The 17,769-nt window shown below is 55.7% G+C and overlaps 1 protein-coding gene across 1 annotated transcript in view; it reads left to right on the forward strand.

Annotated features, from left to right (window-relative positions):
• Positions 1–2,720: 2,720 nt before the first annotated feature.
• LOC132387743 (prohibitin-2-like) overlaps positions 2,721–17,769 on the forward strand; it is a gene marked incomplete at its 3' end in the record, with an annotated part of 33,433 nt that continues 18,384 nt past the window's right edge. Inside the window, exon 1 of the mRNA XM_059960103.1 lies at positions 2,721–2,881. Coding sequence (XP_059816086.1) covers positions 2,755–2,881 — 127 coding nt within the window. The remainder of the gene's footprint in view (positions 2,882–17,769) is intronic.

The following is a 17,769-nucleotide window of genomic DNA, read 5'->3' on the forward strand; positions in this document are numbered from 1 at the left end:
GAACCTTTCCTATCCGTGTCCATGTCTGAGTGTCGTTAATGTACCTGCCTCGACCACTTCCTCCGGCAGCTCCTTCCACAGACGGACCACCCGTATCCCTCTAAACCTTTCCTATCCGTGTCCCTGTCCGAGTGTCGTTAATGTACCTGCCTCGACCACTTCCTCTGGCAGCTCCTTCCACAGACGGACCACCCGTATCCCTCTGAACCTTTCCTATCCGTGTCCCTGACCGAGTGTCGTTAATGTACCTGCCTCGACCACTTCCTCCGGCAGCTCCTTCCACAGACGGACCACCCGTATCCCTCTAAACCTTTCCTATCCGTGTCCCTGACCGAGTGTCGTTAATGTACCTGCCTCGACCACTTCCTCCGGCAGCTCCTTCCACAGACGGACCACCCGTATCCCTCTAAACCTTTCCTATCCGTGTCCCTGTCCGAGTGTCGTTAATGTACCTGCCTCGACCACTTCCTCCGGCAGCTCCTTCCACAGACGGACCATCCGTATCCCTCTAAGCCTTTCCTATCTGTGTCCCCGTCCGAGTGTCGTTAATGTACCTGCCTCGACCACTTCCTCCGGCAGCTCCTTCCACAGACGGACCATCCGTATCCCTCTAAGCCTTTCCTATCTGTGTCCCCGTCCGAGTGTCGTTAATGTACCTGCCTCGACCACTTCCTCCGGCAGCTCCTTCCACAGACGGACCACCAGTATCCCTCTAAACCTTGCCCATTGGGTCCCTGTTAAATATTTCACCCGTCTCACCATAAATCTGTGCCCTCTGGTTCTCGATTCCCCGACCCTGGGGCAAAAGTCTGTACACGTTTATCCTGTCTGTGCCCATGTGGTTTTACACCCCTCTGTAAAATAACCTGCCATTCACTCTGTGTCTGACCCCGGGAGTGTGTGATGGGACGGTGTGGAGGGAGATTCACTCTGTGTCTGACCCCGGGAGTGTGTGATGGGACGGTGTGGAGGGTGATTCACTCTGTGTCTGACCCCGGGAGTGTGTGATGGGACGATGAGGAGGGAGATTCACTCTGTGTCTGACCCCGGGAGTGTGTGATGGGACGGTGTGGAGGGAGTTTCACTCTGTGTCTGACCCCGGGAGTGTGTGATGGGACGGTGTGGAGGGAGTTTCACTCTGTGTCTGACCCCGGGAGTATGTGATGGGACGGTGTGGAGGGAGATTCACTCTGTGTCTGACCCCGGGAGTGTGTGATGGGACGGTGCGGAGGGAGATTCACTCTGTGTCTGACCCCGGTAGTGAGTGATGGGACGGTGTGGAGGGAGATTCACTCTGAGTCTGACCCCGGGAGTGTGTGATGGGACGGTGTGGAGGGAGATTCACTCTGTGTCTGACCCCGGGAGTGTGTGATGGGACGGTGTGGAGGGAGATTCACTCTGTGTCTGACCCCAGGGGTGTGTGATGGGACGGTGTGGAGGGAGATTCACTCTGTGTCTGACCCCGGGAGTGTGTGATGGGACGGTGTGGAGGGTGATTCACTCTGTGTCTGACCCCGGGAGTGTGTGATGGGACGATGAGGAGGGAGATTCACTCTGTGTCTGACCCCGGGAGTGTGTGATGGGACGGTGTGGAGGGAGTTTCACTCTGTGTCTGACCCCGGGAGTGTGTGATGGGACGGTGTGGAGGGAGTTTCACTCTGTGTCTGACCCCGGGAGTATGTGATGGGACGGTGTGGAGGGAGATTCACTCTGTGTCTGACCCCGGGAGTGTGTGATGGGACGGTGCGGAGGGAGATTCACTCTGTGTCTGACCCCGGTAGTGAGTGATGGGACGGTGTGGAGGGAGATTCACTCTGAGTCTGACCCCGGGAGTGTGTGATGGGACGGTGTGGAGGGAGATTCACTCTGTGTCTGACCCCGGGAGTGTGTGATGGGACGGTGTGGAGGGAGATTCACTCTGTGTCTGACCCCAGGGGTGTGTGATGGGACTGTGGAGGAAGTTTCGGTCTGTGTCTAACTCAGGGGAAGGCAAACTTTTTGACTTGAGGGCCACAAAGGGTTCTAAAATTTGACAGGGGGGCCGGACCAGGAGCAGCTGGACGGAGTGTTTTGGTAATACACGTCATAAGAGAAAATAAAATATCATGGGATATGTAGAAAACAGGTGCTTTAATTTCAATTGAAAATGAAGAAATGCATTACAACAAAATATCTGTCTTTGAAGTCCCATGGTATTTAGGTATTTATTGAAATGACTTTTAAAACTGAAAATTAAATGAATAAAATACAGCTTTTTTTAATAGTAACAGTTATTATTTTAAAGCACTGGAAATTCTGTTATCCTTCAAGATATTATCATCATCACTCTCCTGACTGTCTTTATTTCAAAAACGGCAGGAGATGCAGGTCTACTTGTCCTGCTCCTTCTTATTCAATTGTCCCCTGTGCCAAAACTCAACAACGACCCGCACAATGACAGAACCGTGAGAGCGCGCCAGAATGCGGAGCTCTGTGCTCACAAACCCCCGCAGGCTATCTCCCTTAGCCGGAACGCTGGCTAATTGTGAGCCGGTTCGGATGTGCCAGGAAATGGGTCGCCACAAATGTATATAGAGTGCGTCATCTATTGGGAAAACGCCAGAATTGCGGGGAAAAAACATTAGCAAGGTCTATTAATATAATTTCATCAAGTTCTGCGTGCCGGATTAAAAAGCTTAACGGGCCGCAAATGGCCCGCGGGCCGTAGTTTGCCCATGCCTGGTCTAACTCCTGCCCCCCTCTGTCTCTTTCCAGATGGCTCAGAACCTCCGAGACTTTGCCTCGCGGATGCCCGCGGGAGGCCGTGGTGCGGGAACTGCCCTGAAGCTGATGCTGGGAGCTGGGGCCCTCGTGTACGGTGTGAAGGAGTCTCTTTTCACAGGTAGGAGGGGGCTGCGGGGGGATCGCACTGGAAGGTATTTGCTGGCTGGAATTTGGTTTGAGCCAAGGTCCACTGTGTATCTGCAGATCGGATCTTTGCACCGTATGAGCTCAAACAGTCACAGAACAGTTTTTTTTTGGTAGTTCAAATATGAGACAAAGGTCGGGGGTGTAGTGGATAGTGTGGAGGGCTGTCAGAGGTTACAGCGGGACATCGATTGGATGTAAAACTCGGCTGAGTAGTGGCAGATGGAGTTCAACCCAGATAAGTGTGAGGTGGTTCATTTTGGTCGGTCAAATCTGATGGCAGAATATAGTATTAATGGTGAGACTCTGGGCAGTGTGGAGGATCAGAGGGATCTTGGGGTCCGAGTCCATTGGACACTCAAAGCAGCTGCGCAGGTTGACTCTGTGGTTAAGAAGGCGTACGGTGTATTGGCCTTCATCAATCGTGGGATTGAGTTTAGGAGCCGAGAGGTAATGTTGCAGCTCTATCGGACCCTGGTCAGACCCCACTTGGAGTGCTGTGCTCAGTTCTGGTCGCCTCACTACAGGAAGGACGTGGAAGCCAAAGAAAGGGTGCAGAGGAGATTTACAAGGATGATGCCTGGATTGGGGAGCATGCCTTATGAGAATAGGTTGAGTGAACTCGGCCTTTTCTCCTCGGAGTGACGGAGGATGAGGGGTGACCCGATAGAGGTGTACAAGATGATGAGAGGCATTGATCGTGTGGATAGTCAGAGGCTTTTCCCCGGGGCTGAAATGGTTGCCACAAGAGGACACGGGTTTGAGGTGCTGGGGAGTAGGTACAGAGGAGATGTCAGGGGTGAGTTTTTCACTCAGAGAGTGGTGAGTGTGTGGAACGGGCTGCCAGCGACGGTGGTGGAGGGGGAAACGATGGGGTCTGTTAAGAGACTACTGAATGGGTACGTGGAGCTTAGAAAAATAGAGGGTTGTGGGTAACCCGGGTAATTTCTGAGGTAGGGACATGTTCGGCACAGCTTTGTGGGCCGAAGGGCCTGTATTGTGCCGTGGGTTTCTATGTTTCTAGAACAAAGAGTCGCTGTTCCGGATATAGGGACGGGATGAGGTGGAGGCTATCCGATTGTCCGAGGTGGGGGGGGCCCGGTCGATCGTCTGATAACAGCGGGTGTAGAAACCGTCCTTCAGCCTGGTTGGGCTTTTGTCTCACCTGCCGGATGAGGGGAGGGGTTTTGTGAGGAGAGAGGTCGTCCGGGGGAGGGTGACGCTGGCGGGACGAGCAGACGGAGCCCCGCGGAGGGGCAAACTCACGCTTTGGACAGCGCCGTGCCCTGGGAACCCCGTCCCCGGGTACCCGCTGGGGCTCCTGGGCCTGCCCCCGACTCTCACCGGCCCCGGCAGGCGGGGTGGGAAGGGTGTTCGGTGCCCGGGGGGGCTCTCCGCCGCCCCCCGGGTCGACCGTGGGTGTGGCTCCATGCGGCTGGCGGACCCCTCGCAGCTTATCCCGGTAGCCTTGGCACTGGAGGAGGTTCACGAGGGTGATTCCAGGAACGGAAGGGTTATTGTTCCACTCGCAGAGTAACCCTCCATGACGTCCGCTGTTCCTTCAGCGGTGAGGCTCTGTGCCTTCTGAAACAGACTCTCCGCATCTCTGATTTGAAAGGGGACCCCCTCTTCCCTGGGGCGCAGAGGGGCTCGGGAGTCCTCGAGCAGGGCACCCTGGGGGTGAACTTGCAGTGAGGAAGGCAAACGCCACGTCAGCATTCACCTCGAGAGGTCTGGAATACAAGAGAGAGGATGTGATGCTGAGGTTTTATAAGGCTCTGGTGAGGCCTCGCAATGGACAGTAGCTGCAGGAGTAGGCCATTCGGCCCTTCGAGCCATTCACTGTGATCATGGCTGATCATCCACAATCTGTACCCCGTTCCTGCCCTCTCCCCATATCCCCTGACTCCGCTATCTTTCAGAGCTCTATCTAACTCTCTCTCGAAGGCACCCAGAGAATTGGCCTCCACTGCCTTCTGGGGCAGAGCATTCCACAGATCCACCACTCTCCGGGTGAAAAAGTTTCTCCTCAACTCCGTTCAAAATGGCCCACCCCTTATTCTCAAACTGTGGCCTCTGGTTCTGGACTCCCCCCAACATCGGGAACGTGTTTCCTGCCTCCAGCGTGTTCAATCCCTCAATAATCTTACACGTTTCAATCAGATCCCCTCTCGTCCTTCTAAATTCCAGTGTATACAAGCCCAGTCGCTCCAATCTTTCAACAACTCACTTTCAATCTACTCGCCTTGAGTATCGTGAACAGTTTTGGGCCCCTCACCTCAGAAGAGAGGTGCTGGCATCGGAGGAGGTTCACTGGGAGGACTCCGGGAAGGAAAGGGTTATCACACCAGGAGCGTTTGTGATCGCCGGAATTTCAGAAAAATGAGCGGGGGATCTCATTGAAACCTTTCGAATGTCGAAAGGCCTGGACAGAGTGGATGCAGAGAGGTGGGGGAGTCTGGGACGAGAGGGGCACGGCCTCAGGATAGAGGGGCGCCCTTTCGAAACAGAGACGCGGAGAAATTCCTTCAGCCAGAACTGGGTGGTGAATCTGTGGGAGTTTTTGCCGCGTGGGGGCCGGGTGGTCGGGCGTGTTTGAGGCCGAGATCGACAGGTTCTTGACTGGACTCGGCATGAAAGATTACGGGAGAAGGCCGGGAACTGGGGCTGAGGGGGAGATAGGGGGGATAAGGGGAAGCGGCATTATTGTTGACTTTTTTTTGCACTAATTAGTCATTATATATACAAGGGCCCCCCCTGGCCTTTACGAAAGGCCTGCATTAGCTACCAGTTTTCGCTAACCGAAGAGTTCTCGCTGTTACGGAGAAAGGCAGCGCGCGCCCCGAGCGGCCGAGTCCCTCCCCCCGGGACGGAGTTGCAGCCGCCGTTGCTTAAACACGCGCCCGTGAGCATCTGCGCCTCATCTCGATTCATTTCGAGCATCCGTCAGCGAGGTGCGCCCTGAGGCGTCGGAGAGCGCGTAAGGTGTCGTGCTTCGTGTAAAACTGGACGCAGTTAAGCGTTTTGATCGTGGTCGACAAAGTCAGCACACCATCCCGCGCGTTGAACTCGCCTGGTGAAGTTGTGGAACTTGTTGGGCATATTTGAGGCAGAGGTTCTTGACTGGACTCGGCATCGAAGGTTCTGGGGAGAAAGCCGGGAACTGGGGCTGAGGGGGAGATAGTGGGGGAAAGGTGTCGGCCACGATTGAACGGCGGAGCGGACTCCCGTGCCTTGTGGTCTCACGGAAATGACTGCGCTTGCTCGAGCGTCAAGTTAATCTCTCGGGGTTCCTGCAGGAGGGTGGAAATGTCTTTGTGCCTCGAGGCGTATCTGAGGAGGGAGGGGTGATCTCCCCCAACCCTCCCCACACACTCTCTCACACACTCTCTCACACACTCTCTCACACACTCTCTCACACACTCTCTCACACACACTCTCACACACTCTCTCACACACTCCCTCTCACACACTCCCTCTCACACACTCCCTCTCACACACTCCCTCTCACACACTCCCTCTCACACTCCCTCTCACACACCCTCTCACACACTCCCTCTCACACACTCCCTCTCACACACTCCCTCTCACACACTCCCTCTCACACACTCCCTCTCACACACTCCCTCTCACACACTCCCTCTCACACACTCCCTCTCACACTCTCTCTCACACACTCTCACACTCTCTCACACACTCTCTCACGCACTCTCTCTCGCACTCTCTCTCGCACTCTCTCTCGCACTCTCTCTCGCACTCTCTCTCGCACTCTCTCTCGCACTCACTCTCGCACACTCTCTCGCACACTCTCTCGCACACTCTCTCGCACACTCTCTCGCACTCTCTCTCGCACTCTCTCTCGCACTCTCTCTCGCACACTCTCTCGCACACTCTCTCGCACACTCTCTCGCACTCTCTCTCGCACACTCTCACACACTCTCACACTCTCTCACACACTCACACACTCTCTCACACACACTCTCTCACACACTCTCACACACTCTCTCACACACTCTCACACACTCTCTCACACACTCTCACACACTCTCTCACACACTCTCTCACACTCTCTCACACTCTCTCACACACTCTCACACACTCACACACTCTCGCACACTCTCTCGCACACTCTCTCGCACACTCTCTCGCACACTCCCTCTCACACACTCCCTCTCACACACTCCCTCTCACACACTCCCTCTCACACACTCCCTCTCACACACTCCCTCTCACACACTCCCTCTCACACACTCCCTCTCACACACTCCCTCTCACACACTCCCTCTCACACACTCTCTCTCACACACTCTCACACTCTCTCTCACACTCTCTCTCACACACTCTCTCACACACTCTCTCACACACTCTCTCACACACTCTCTCACACACTCTCTCACACACACTCTCACACACTCTCTCACACACTCCCTCTCACACACTCCCTCTCACACACTCCCTCTCACACACTCCCTCTCACACACTCCCTCTCACACACTCCCTCTCACACTCCCTCTCACACACCCTCTCACACACTCCCTCTCACACACTCCCTCTCACACACTCCCTCTCACACACTCCCTCTCACACACTCCCTCTCTCACACTCTCTCTCACACTCTCTCTCACACTCTCTCTCACACTCTCTCTCACACTCTCTCTCACACACTCTCTCACACACTCTCTCACACACTCTCTCACACACTCTCTCACACACTCTCACACACTCTCGCACACTCTCTCGCACACTCTCTCGCACACTCTCTCGCACACTCTCTCGCACACTCTCTCGCACACTCTCTCGCACACTCTCTCGCACACACTCCCTCTCTCACACTCTCTCTCACACTCTCTCTCACACTCTCTCGCACACTCTCTCGCACACTCTCTCGCACACTCTCTCGCACACTCTCTCGCACACTCTCTCGCACACTCTCTCGCACTCTCTCTCGCACTCTCTCTCGCACTCTCTCTCGCACACTCTCGCACACACTCCCTCTCACACACTCCCTCTCACACACTCCCTCTCACACACTCCCTCTCACACTCTCTCTCACACACTCTCACACTCTCTCTCACACTCTCTCTCACACTCTCTCTCACACTCTCTCTCACACACTCTCTCACACACTCTCTCACACACTCTCTCACACACTCTCTCACACACTCTCTCACACACTCTCTCACACACTCTCTCACACACTCTCTCACACACTCTCTCACACACTCTCTCACACACTCTCTCACACACTCTCTCACACACTCTCTCACACACTCTCTCACACACTCTCTCACACACTCTCTCACACACACTCTCACACACTCTCTCACACACTCTCTCACACACTCTCTCACACACTCTCTCACACACTCTCTCACACACTCTCTCACACACTCTCTCACACACTCTCTCACACACTCTCTCACACACACTCTCACACACTCCCTCTCACACTCCCTCACACACTCCCTCTCACACACTCCCTCTCACACACTCCCTCTCACACACTCCCTCTCACACACTCCCTCTCACACACTCCCTCTCACACTCCCTCTCACACACTCCCTCTCACACACTCCCTCTCACACACTCCCTCTCACACACTCCCTCTCACACTCTCCCTCTCACACACTCCCTCTCACACACTCCCTCTCACACACTCCCTCTCACACACTCCCTCTCACACACTCCCTCTCACACACTCCCTCTCACACACTCCCTCTCACACACTCCCTCTCACACACTCTCTCTCACACTCTCTCTCACACACTCCCTCTCACACACTCCCTCTCACACACTCCCTCTCACACACTCCCTCTCACACACTCCCTCTCACACACTCTCTCTCACACTCTCTCTCACACTCTCTCTCACACTCTCTCGCACACTCTCTCGCACACTCTCTCGCACACTCTCTCGCACACTCTCTCGCACTCTCTCTCGCACTCTCTCTCGCACACTCTCGCACACACTCCCTCTCACACACTCCCTCTCACACACTCCCTCTCACACACTCCCTCTCACACACTCCCTCTCACACACTCCCTCTCACACACTCCCTCTCACACACTCCCTCTCACACACTCCCTCTCACACACTCCCTCTCACACACTCCCTCTCACACACTCCCTCTCACACACTCCCTCTCACACACTCCCTCTCACACACTCCCTCTCACACACTCCCTCTCACACACTCCCTCTCACACACTCCCTCTCACACACTCCCTCTCACACACTCCCTCTCACACACTCCCTCTCACACACTCCCTCTCACACACTCCCTCTCACACACTCCCTCTCACACACTCCCTCTCACACACTCCCTCTCACACACTCCCTCTCACACACTCCCTCTCACACACTCCCTCTCACACACTCCCTCTCACACACTCCCTCTCTCACACTCCCTCTCTCACACTCCCTCTCTCACACTCCCTCTCTCACACTCCCTCTCTCACACTCCCTCTCTCACACTCCCTCTCTCACACTCCCTCTCTCACACTCCCTCTCTCACACTCCCTCTCTCACACTCCCTCTCTCACACCCTCTCACACACCCTCTCACACACCCTCTCACACACCCTCTCACACTCTCTCTCACACTCTCCCTCTCACGCGCACTCACGCGCACTCTCTCGCGCACTCTCTCGCGCACTCTCTCGCGCACTCTCTCTCGCACTCTCTCTCACGCACTCTCTCTCACGCACACTCTCTCACGCACACTCTCTCACGCACACTCTCTCACGCACACTCTCTCACGCACACTCTCTCACGCACACTCTCTCACGCACACTCTCTCACGCACACTCTCTCACGCACACTCTCTCACGCACACTCTCTCACGCACACTCTCTCACGCACACTCTCTCACGCACACTCTCTCACGCACACTCTCTCACGCACACTCTCTCACGCACACTCTCTCACGCACACTCTCTCACGCACACTCTCTCACGCACACTCTCACGCACACTCTCTCACGCACACTCTCTCACGCACACTCTCTCACGCACACTCTCTCACGCACACTCTCTCACGCACACTCTCTCACGCACACTCTCTCACGCACACTCTCTCACGCACACTCTCTCACGCACACTCTCTCACGCACACTCTCTCACGCACACTCTCTCACGCACACTCTCTCACGCACACTCTCTCACGCACACTCTCTCACGCACACTCTCTCACGCACACTCTCTCACGCACACTCTCTCACGCACACTCTCTCACGCACACTCTCTCACGCACACTCTCTCACGCACACTCTCTCACGCACACTCTCTCACGCACACTCTCTCACGCACACTCTCTCACGCACACTCTCTCACGCACACTCTCTCACGCACACTCTCTCACGCACACTCTCTCACGCACACTCTCTCACGCACACTCTCTCACGCACACTCTCTCACGCACACTCTCTCACGCACACTCTCTCACGCACACTCTCTCACGCACACTCTCTCACGCACACTCTCTCACGCACACTCTCTCACGCACACTCTCTCACGCACACTCTCTCACGCACACTCTCTCACGCACACTCTCTCACGCACACTCTCTCACGCACACTCTCTCACGCACACTCTCTCACGCACACTCTCTCACGCACACTCTCTCACGCACACTCTCTCACGCACACTCTCTCACGCACACTCTCTCACGCACACTCTCTCACGCACACTCTCTCACGCACACTCTCTCACGCACACTCTCTCACGCACACTCTCTCACGCACACTCTCTCACGCACACTCTCTCACGCACACTCTCTCACGCACACTCTCTCACGCACACTCCCTCACGCACACTCCCTCACGCACACTCCCTCACGCACACTCTCTCACGCACACTCTCTCACGCACACTCTCTCACGCACACTCTCTCACGCACACTCTCTCACGCACACTCTCTCACGCACACTCTCTCACGCACACTCTCTCACGCACACTCTCTCACGCACACTCTCTCACGCACACTCTCTCACGCACACTCTCTCACGCACACTCTCTCACGCACACTCTCTCACGCACACTCTCTCACGCACACTCTCTCACGCACACTCTCTCACGCACACTCTCTCACGCACACTCTCTCACGCACACTCTCTCACGCACACTCTCTCACGCACACTCTCTCACGCACACTCTCTCACGCACACTCTCTCACGCACACTCTCTCACGCACACTCTCTCACGCACACTCTCTCACGCACACTCTCTCACGCACACTCTCTCACGCACACTCTCTCACGCACACTCTCTCACGCACACTCTCTCACGCACACTCTCTCACGCACACTCTCTCACGCACACTCTCTCACGCACACTCTCTCACGCACACTCTCTCACGCACACTCTCTCACGCACACTCTCTCACACACACTCTCTCACACACACTCTCTCACACACACTCTCTCACACACTCTCATAGATAGATAAACAGATAGACTGTGCCTGACCAGTACATTATGGAGTGGATGGGTGTCATTGTCCAAGATGGCATGCAACTTGGACAGCATCCTCTTTTCACACACCACCGTCAGAGAGTCCAGTTCCACCCCACAACATCACTGGCCACACGAATGAGTTTGTTGATTCTGTTGGTGTCTGCTACCCTCAGCCTGCTGCCCCGGCACACAACAGCAAACATGATAGCACTGGCCACCACAGACTCATAGAACATCCTCAGCATCGTCCGGCAGATGTTAAAGGACCTCGGTCTCCTCAGGAAATAGAGACGGCTCTGACCCTTCTTGTAGACAGCCTCAGTGTTCTTTGACCGGTCTCAGACCGGCCCCGATCATATCAAATGGGGGAACGGGCCACAAAACCTACTTCTTATTATCTGACGTGAAATTTGTTAACTTCGCGTACATCGAGTGAGGTCTTTATTGGCATTTCGACCATAATGGCTGGGACAGCACACAGTAAAAAACAAAAAGCGCTGGACACGACAGAAAACTACACTAGACTCAGTGTTCTTTGACCAGTTCTTTCAAAGTAATTTTATTGTCACCACATAAAAAAAACCCTGAAATTCAGCAACTCTACAGAAGAGTCAGGGTCAGAGGGAAAAGTAAAATATAAATAAATAGCAATAAATAACGAGAACAGGAGATAATGAGATATTGAGTCCTTGAAAGTGAGGTCACTGGTTGCGGGAACATTGCCATGGATGAGTAAGTTATCCTGTTTTGTTCAAGAGCCTGATGGCTGAGGGGTGATAACTGTCCCTGAACCTGGTGGTGTGGGTCCTGAGGCTCCTGTACCTCCTTCCTGATGGTTGAGGGCTGATAACTGTCCCTGAACCTGGTGGTGTGGGTCCTGAGGCTCCCGTACCTCCTTCCTGATGGTTGAGGGGTGATAACTGTCCCTGAACCTGGTGGTGTGGGTCCTGAGGCTCCCGTACCTCGTTCCTGATGGTTGAGGGGTGATAACTGTCCCTGAACCTGGTGGTGTGGGTCCTGAGGCTCCCGTACCTCCTTCCTGATGGTTGAGGGGTGATAACTGTCCCTGAACCTGGTGGTGTGGGTCCTGAGGCTCCTGTATCTCCTTCCTGATGGCCGAGGGGTGATAACTGTCCCTGAACCTGGTGGTGTGGGTCCTGAGGCTCCTTCCTGATGGTTGAGGGGTGATAGCTGTCCCTGAATCTGGTGGTGTGGGTCCTGAGGCTCCTGTACCTCCTTCCTGATGGTTGAGGGGTGATAACTGTCCCTGAACCTGGTGGTGTGGGTCCTGAGGCTCCCGTACCTCCTTCCTGATGGTTGAGGGGTGATAACTGTCCCTGAACCTGGTGGTGTGGGTCCTGAGGCTCCTGTATCTCCTTCCTGATGGTTGAGGGGTGATAACTGTCCCTGAACCTGGTGGTGTGGGTCCTGAGGCTCCCGTACCTCCTTCCTGATGGTTGAGGGGTGATAACTGTCCCTGAACCTGGTGGTGTGGGTCCTGAGGCTCCCGTACCTCCTTCCTGATGGTTGAGGGGTGATAACTGTCCCTGAACCTGGTGGTGTGGGTCCTGAGGCTCCCGTACCTCCTTCCTGATGGTTGAGGGGTGATAACTGTCCCTGAACCTGGTGGTGTGGGTCCTGAGGCTCCTGTACCTCCTTCCTGATGGTTGAGGGGTGATAACTGTCCCTGAACCTGGTGGTGTGGATCCTGAGGCTCCCGTACCTCCTTCCTGATGGTTGAGGGGTGATAACTGTCCCTGAACCTGGTGGTGTGGGTCCTGAGGCTCCCGTACCTCCTTCCTGATGGTTGTGGGGTGATAACTGTCCCTGAACCTGGTGGTGTGGGTCCTGAGGCTCCTGTACCTCCTTCCTGATGGTTGAGGGGTGATAACTGTCCCTGAACCTGGTGGTGTGGGTCCTGAGGCTCCCGTACCTCCTTCCTGATGGTTGAGGGGTGATAACTGTCCCTGAACCTGGTGGTGTGGGTCCTGAGGCTCCTGTATCTCCTTCCTGATGGCCGAGGGGTGATAACTGTCCCTGAACCTGGTGGTGTGGGTCCTGAGGCTCCTGTACCTCCTTCCTGATGGTTGAGGGGTGATAACTGTCCCTGAACCTGGTGGTGTGGGTCCTGAGGCTCCTTCCTGATGGTTGAGGGGTGATAACTGTCCCTGAATCTGGTGGTGTGGGTCCTGAGGCTCCTGTACCTCCTTCCTGATGGTTGGGGGGTGATAACTGTCCCTGAACCTGGTGGTGTGGGTCCTGAGGCTCCTGTACCTCCTTCCTGATGGTTGAGGGGTGTTAACTGTCCCTGAACCTGGTGGTGTGGGTCCTGAGGCTCCCGTACCTCCTTCCTGATGTTTGAGGTGTGATAACTGTCCCTGAACCTGGTGCTGTGGGTCCTGAGGCTCCCGTACCTCCTTCCTGATGGTTGAGGGGTGATAACTGTCCCTGAACCTGGTGGTGTGGGTCCTGAGGCTCCCGTACCTCCTTCCTGATGGTTGAGGGGTGATAACTGTCCCTGAACCTGGTGGTGTGGGTCCTGAGGCTCCCGTACCTCCTTCCTGATGGTTGAGGGGTGATAACTGTCCCTGAACCTGGTGGTGTGGGTCCTGAGGCTCCCGTACCTCCTTCCTGATGGTTGAGGGGTGATAACTGTCCCTGAACCTGGTGGTGTGGGTCCTGAGGCTCCCGTACCTCCTTCCTGTTGGTTGAGGGGTGATAACTGTCCCTGAACCTGGTGGTGTGGGTCCTGAGGCTCCCGTACCTCCTTCCTGATGGTTGAGGGGTGATAACTGTCCCTGAACCTGGTGCTGTGGGTCCTGAGGCTCCCGTACCTCCTTCCTGATGGTTGTGGGGTGATAACTGTCCCTGAACCTGGTGGTGTGGGTCCTGAGGCTCCTGTACCTCCTTCCTGATGGTTGAGGGGTGATAACTGTCCCTGAACCTGGTGGTGTGGGTCCTGAGGCTCCTGTACCTCCTTCCTGATGGTTGAGGGGTGATAACTGTCCCTGAACCTGGTGGTGTGGGTCCTGAGGCTCCCGTACCTCCTTCCTGATGGTTGAGGGGTGATAACTGTCCCTGAACCTGGTGGTGTGGGTCCTGAGGCTCCCGTACCTCCTTCCTGATGGTTGAGGGGTGATAACTGTCCCTGAACCTGGTGGTGTGGGTCCTGAGGCTCCTGTATCTCCTTCCTGATGGCCGAGGGGTGATAACTGTCCCTGAACCTGGTGGTGTGGGTCCTGAGGCTCCTTCCTGATGGTTGAGGGGTGATAACTGTCCCTGAATCTGGTGGTGTGGGTCCTGAGGCTCCTGTACCTCCTTCCTGATGGTTGAGGGGTGATAACTGTCCCTGAACCTGGTGGTGTGGGTCCTGAGGCTCCTGTACCTCCTTCCTGATGGTTGAGGGGTGTTAACTGTCCCTGAACCTGGTGGTGTGGGTCCTGAGGCTCCCGTACCTCCTTCCTGATGTTTGAGGTGTGATAACTGTCCCTGAACCTGGTGCTGTGGGTCCTGAGGCTCCAGTACCTCCTTCCTGATGGTTGGGGGGTGATAGCTGTCTCTGAACCTGGTGGTGTGGGTCCTGAGGCTCCCGTACCTCCTTCCTGATGGTTGAGGGGTGATAACTGTCCCTGAACCTGGTGGTGTGGGTCCTGAGGCTCCTGTACCTCCTTCCTGATGGTTGAGGGGTGATAACTGTCCCTGAACCTGGTGGTGTGGATCCTGAGGCTCCCGTACCTCCTTCCTGATGGTTGAGGGGTGATAACTGTCCCTGAACCTGGTGGTGTGGGTCCTGAGGCTCCCGTACCTCCTTCCTGATGGTTGTGGGGTGATAACTGTCCCTGAACCTGGTGGTGTGGGTCCTGAGGCTCCTGTACCTCCTTCCTGATGGTTGAGGGGTGATAACTGTCCCTGAACCTGGTGGTGTGGGTCCTGAGGCTCCCGTACCTCCTTCCTGATGGTTGAGGGGTGATAACTGTCCCTGAACCTGGTGGTGTGGGTCCTGAGGCTCCTGTATCTCCTTCCTGATGGCCGAGGGGTGATAACTGTCCCTGAACCTGGTGGTGTGGGTCCTGAGGCTCCTGTACCTCCTTCCTGATGGTTGAGGGGTGATAACTGTCCCTGAACCTGGTGGTGTGGGTCCTGAGGCTCCTTCCTGATGGTTGAGGGGTGATAACTGTCCCTGAATCTGGTGGTGTGGGTCCTGAGGCTCCTGTACCTCCTTCCTGATGGTTGGGGGGTGATAACTGTCCCTGAACCTGGTGGTGTGGGTCCTGAGGCTCCTGTACCTCCTTCCTGATGGTTGAGGGGTGTTAACTGTCCCTGAACCTGGTGGTGTGGGTCCTGAGGCTCCCGTACCTCCTTCCTGATGTTTGAGGTGTGATAACTGTCCCTGAACCTGGTGCTGTGGGTCCTGAGGCTCCCGTACCTCCTTCCTGATGGTTGAGGGGTGATAACTGTCCCTGAACCTGGTGGTGTGGGTCCTGAGGCTCCCGTACCTCCTTCCTGATGGTTGAGGGGTGATAACTGTCCCTGAACCTGGTGGTGTGGGTCCTGAGGCTCCCGTACCTCCTTCCTGATGGTTGAGGGGTGATAACTGTCCCTGAACCTGGTGGTGTGGGTCCTGAGGCTCCCGTACCTCCTTCCTGATGGTTGAGGGGTGATAACTGTCCCTGAACCTGGTGGTGTGGGTCCTGAGGCTCCCGTACCTCCTTCCTGTTGGTTGAGGGGTGATAACTGTCCCTGAACCTGGTGGTGTGGGTCCTGAGGCTCCCGTACCTCCTTCCTGATGGTTGAGGGGTGATAACTGTCCCTGAACCTGGTGCTGTGGGTCCTGAGGCTCCCGTACCTCCTTCCTGATGGTTGTGGGGTGATAACTGTCCCTGAACCTGGTGGTGTGGGTCCTGAGGCTCCTGTACCTCCTTCCTGATGGTTGAGGGGTGATAACTGTCCCTGAACCTGGTGGTGTGGGTCCTGAGGCTCCTGTACCTCCTTCCTGATGGTTGAGGGGTGATAACTGTCCCTGAACCTGGTGGTGTGGGTCCTGAGGCTCCCGTACCTCCTTCCTGATGGTTGAGGGGTGATAACTGTCCCTGAACCTGGTGGTGTGGGTCCTGAGGCTCCCGTACCTCCTTCCTGATGGTTGAGGGGTGATAACTGTCCCTGAACCTGGTGGTGTGGGTCCTGAGGCTCCTGTATCTCCTTCCTGATGGCCGAGGGGTGATAACTGTCCCTGAACCTGGTGGTGTGGGTCCTGAGGCTCCTTCCTGATGGTTGAGGGGTGATAACTGTCCCTGAATCTGGTGGTGTGGGTCCTGAGGCTCCTGTACCTCCTTCCTGATGGTTGAGGGGTGATAACTGTCCCTGAACCTGGTGGTGTGGGTCCTGAGGCTCCTGTACCTCCTTCCTGATGGTTGAGGGGTGTTAACTGTCCCTGAACCTGGTGGTGTGGGTCCTGAGGCTCCCGTACCTCCTTCCTGATGTTTGAGGTGTGATAACTGTCCCTGAACCTGGTGCTGTGGGTCCTGAGGCTCCAGTACCTCCTTCCTGATGGTTGAGGGGTGATAACTGTCCCTGAACCTGGTGGTGTGGGTCCTGAGGCTCCCGTACCTCCTTCCTGATGGTTGATGGGTGATAACTGTCCCTGAACCTGGTGGTGTGGGTCCTGAGGCTCCCGTACCTCCTTCCTGATGGTTGAGGGGTGATAACTGTCCCTGAACCTGGTGGTGTGGGTCCTGAGGCTCCTGTATCTCCTTCCTGATGGTTGAGGGGTGATAACTGTCCCTGAACCTGGTGGTGTGGGTCCTGAGGCTCCCGTACCTCCTTCCTGATGGTTGAGGGGTGATAACTGTCCCTGAACCTGGTGGTGTGGGTCCTGAGGCTCCCGTACCTCCTTCCTGATGGTTGAGGGGTGATAACTGTCCCTGAACCTGGTGGTGTGGGTCCTGAGGCTCCCGTACCTCCTTCCTGATGGTTGAGGGGTGATAACTGTCCCTGAACCTGGTGGTGTGGGTCCTGAGGCTCCTGTACCTCCTTCCTGATGGTTGAGGGGTGATAACTGTCCCTGAACCTGGTGGTGTGGGTCCTGAGGCTCCCGTACCTCCTTCCTGATGGTTGAGGGGTGATAACTGTCCCTGAACCTGGTGGTGTGGGTCCTGAGGCTCCCGTACCTCCTTCCTGATGGTTGTGGGGTGATAACTGTCCCTGAACCTGGTGGTGTGGGTCCTGAGGCTCCCGTACCTCCTTCCTGATGGTTGAGGGGTGATAACTGTCCCTGAACCTGGTGGTGTGGGTCCTGAGGCTCCCGTACCTCCTTCCTGATGGTTGAGGGGTGATAACTGTCCCTGAACCTGGTGGTGTGGGTCCTGAGGCTCCTGTACCTCCTTCCTGATGGTTGAGGGGTGATAACTGTCCCT

This window comes from Hypanus sabinus, unplaced genomic scaffold, assembly GCF_030144855.1.
Source record: "Hypanus sabinus isolate sHypSab1 unplaced genomic scaffold, sHypSab1.hap1 scaffold_2165, whole genome shotgun sequence".
NCBI classification, from domain to species: Eukaryota; Metazoa; Chordata; class Chondrichthyes; order Myliobatiformes; family Dasyatidae; genus Hypanus; species Hypanus sabinus.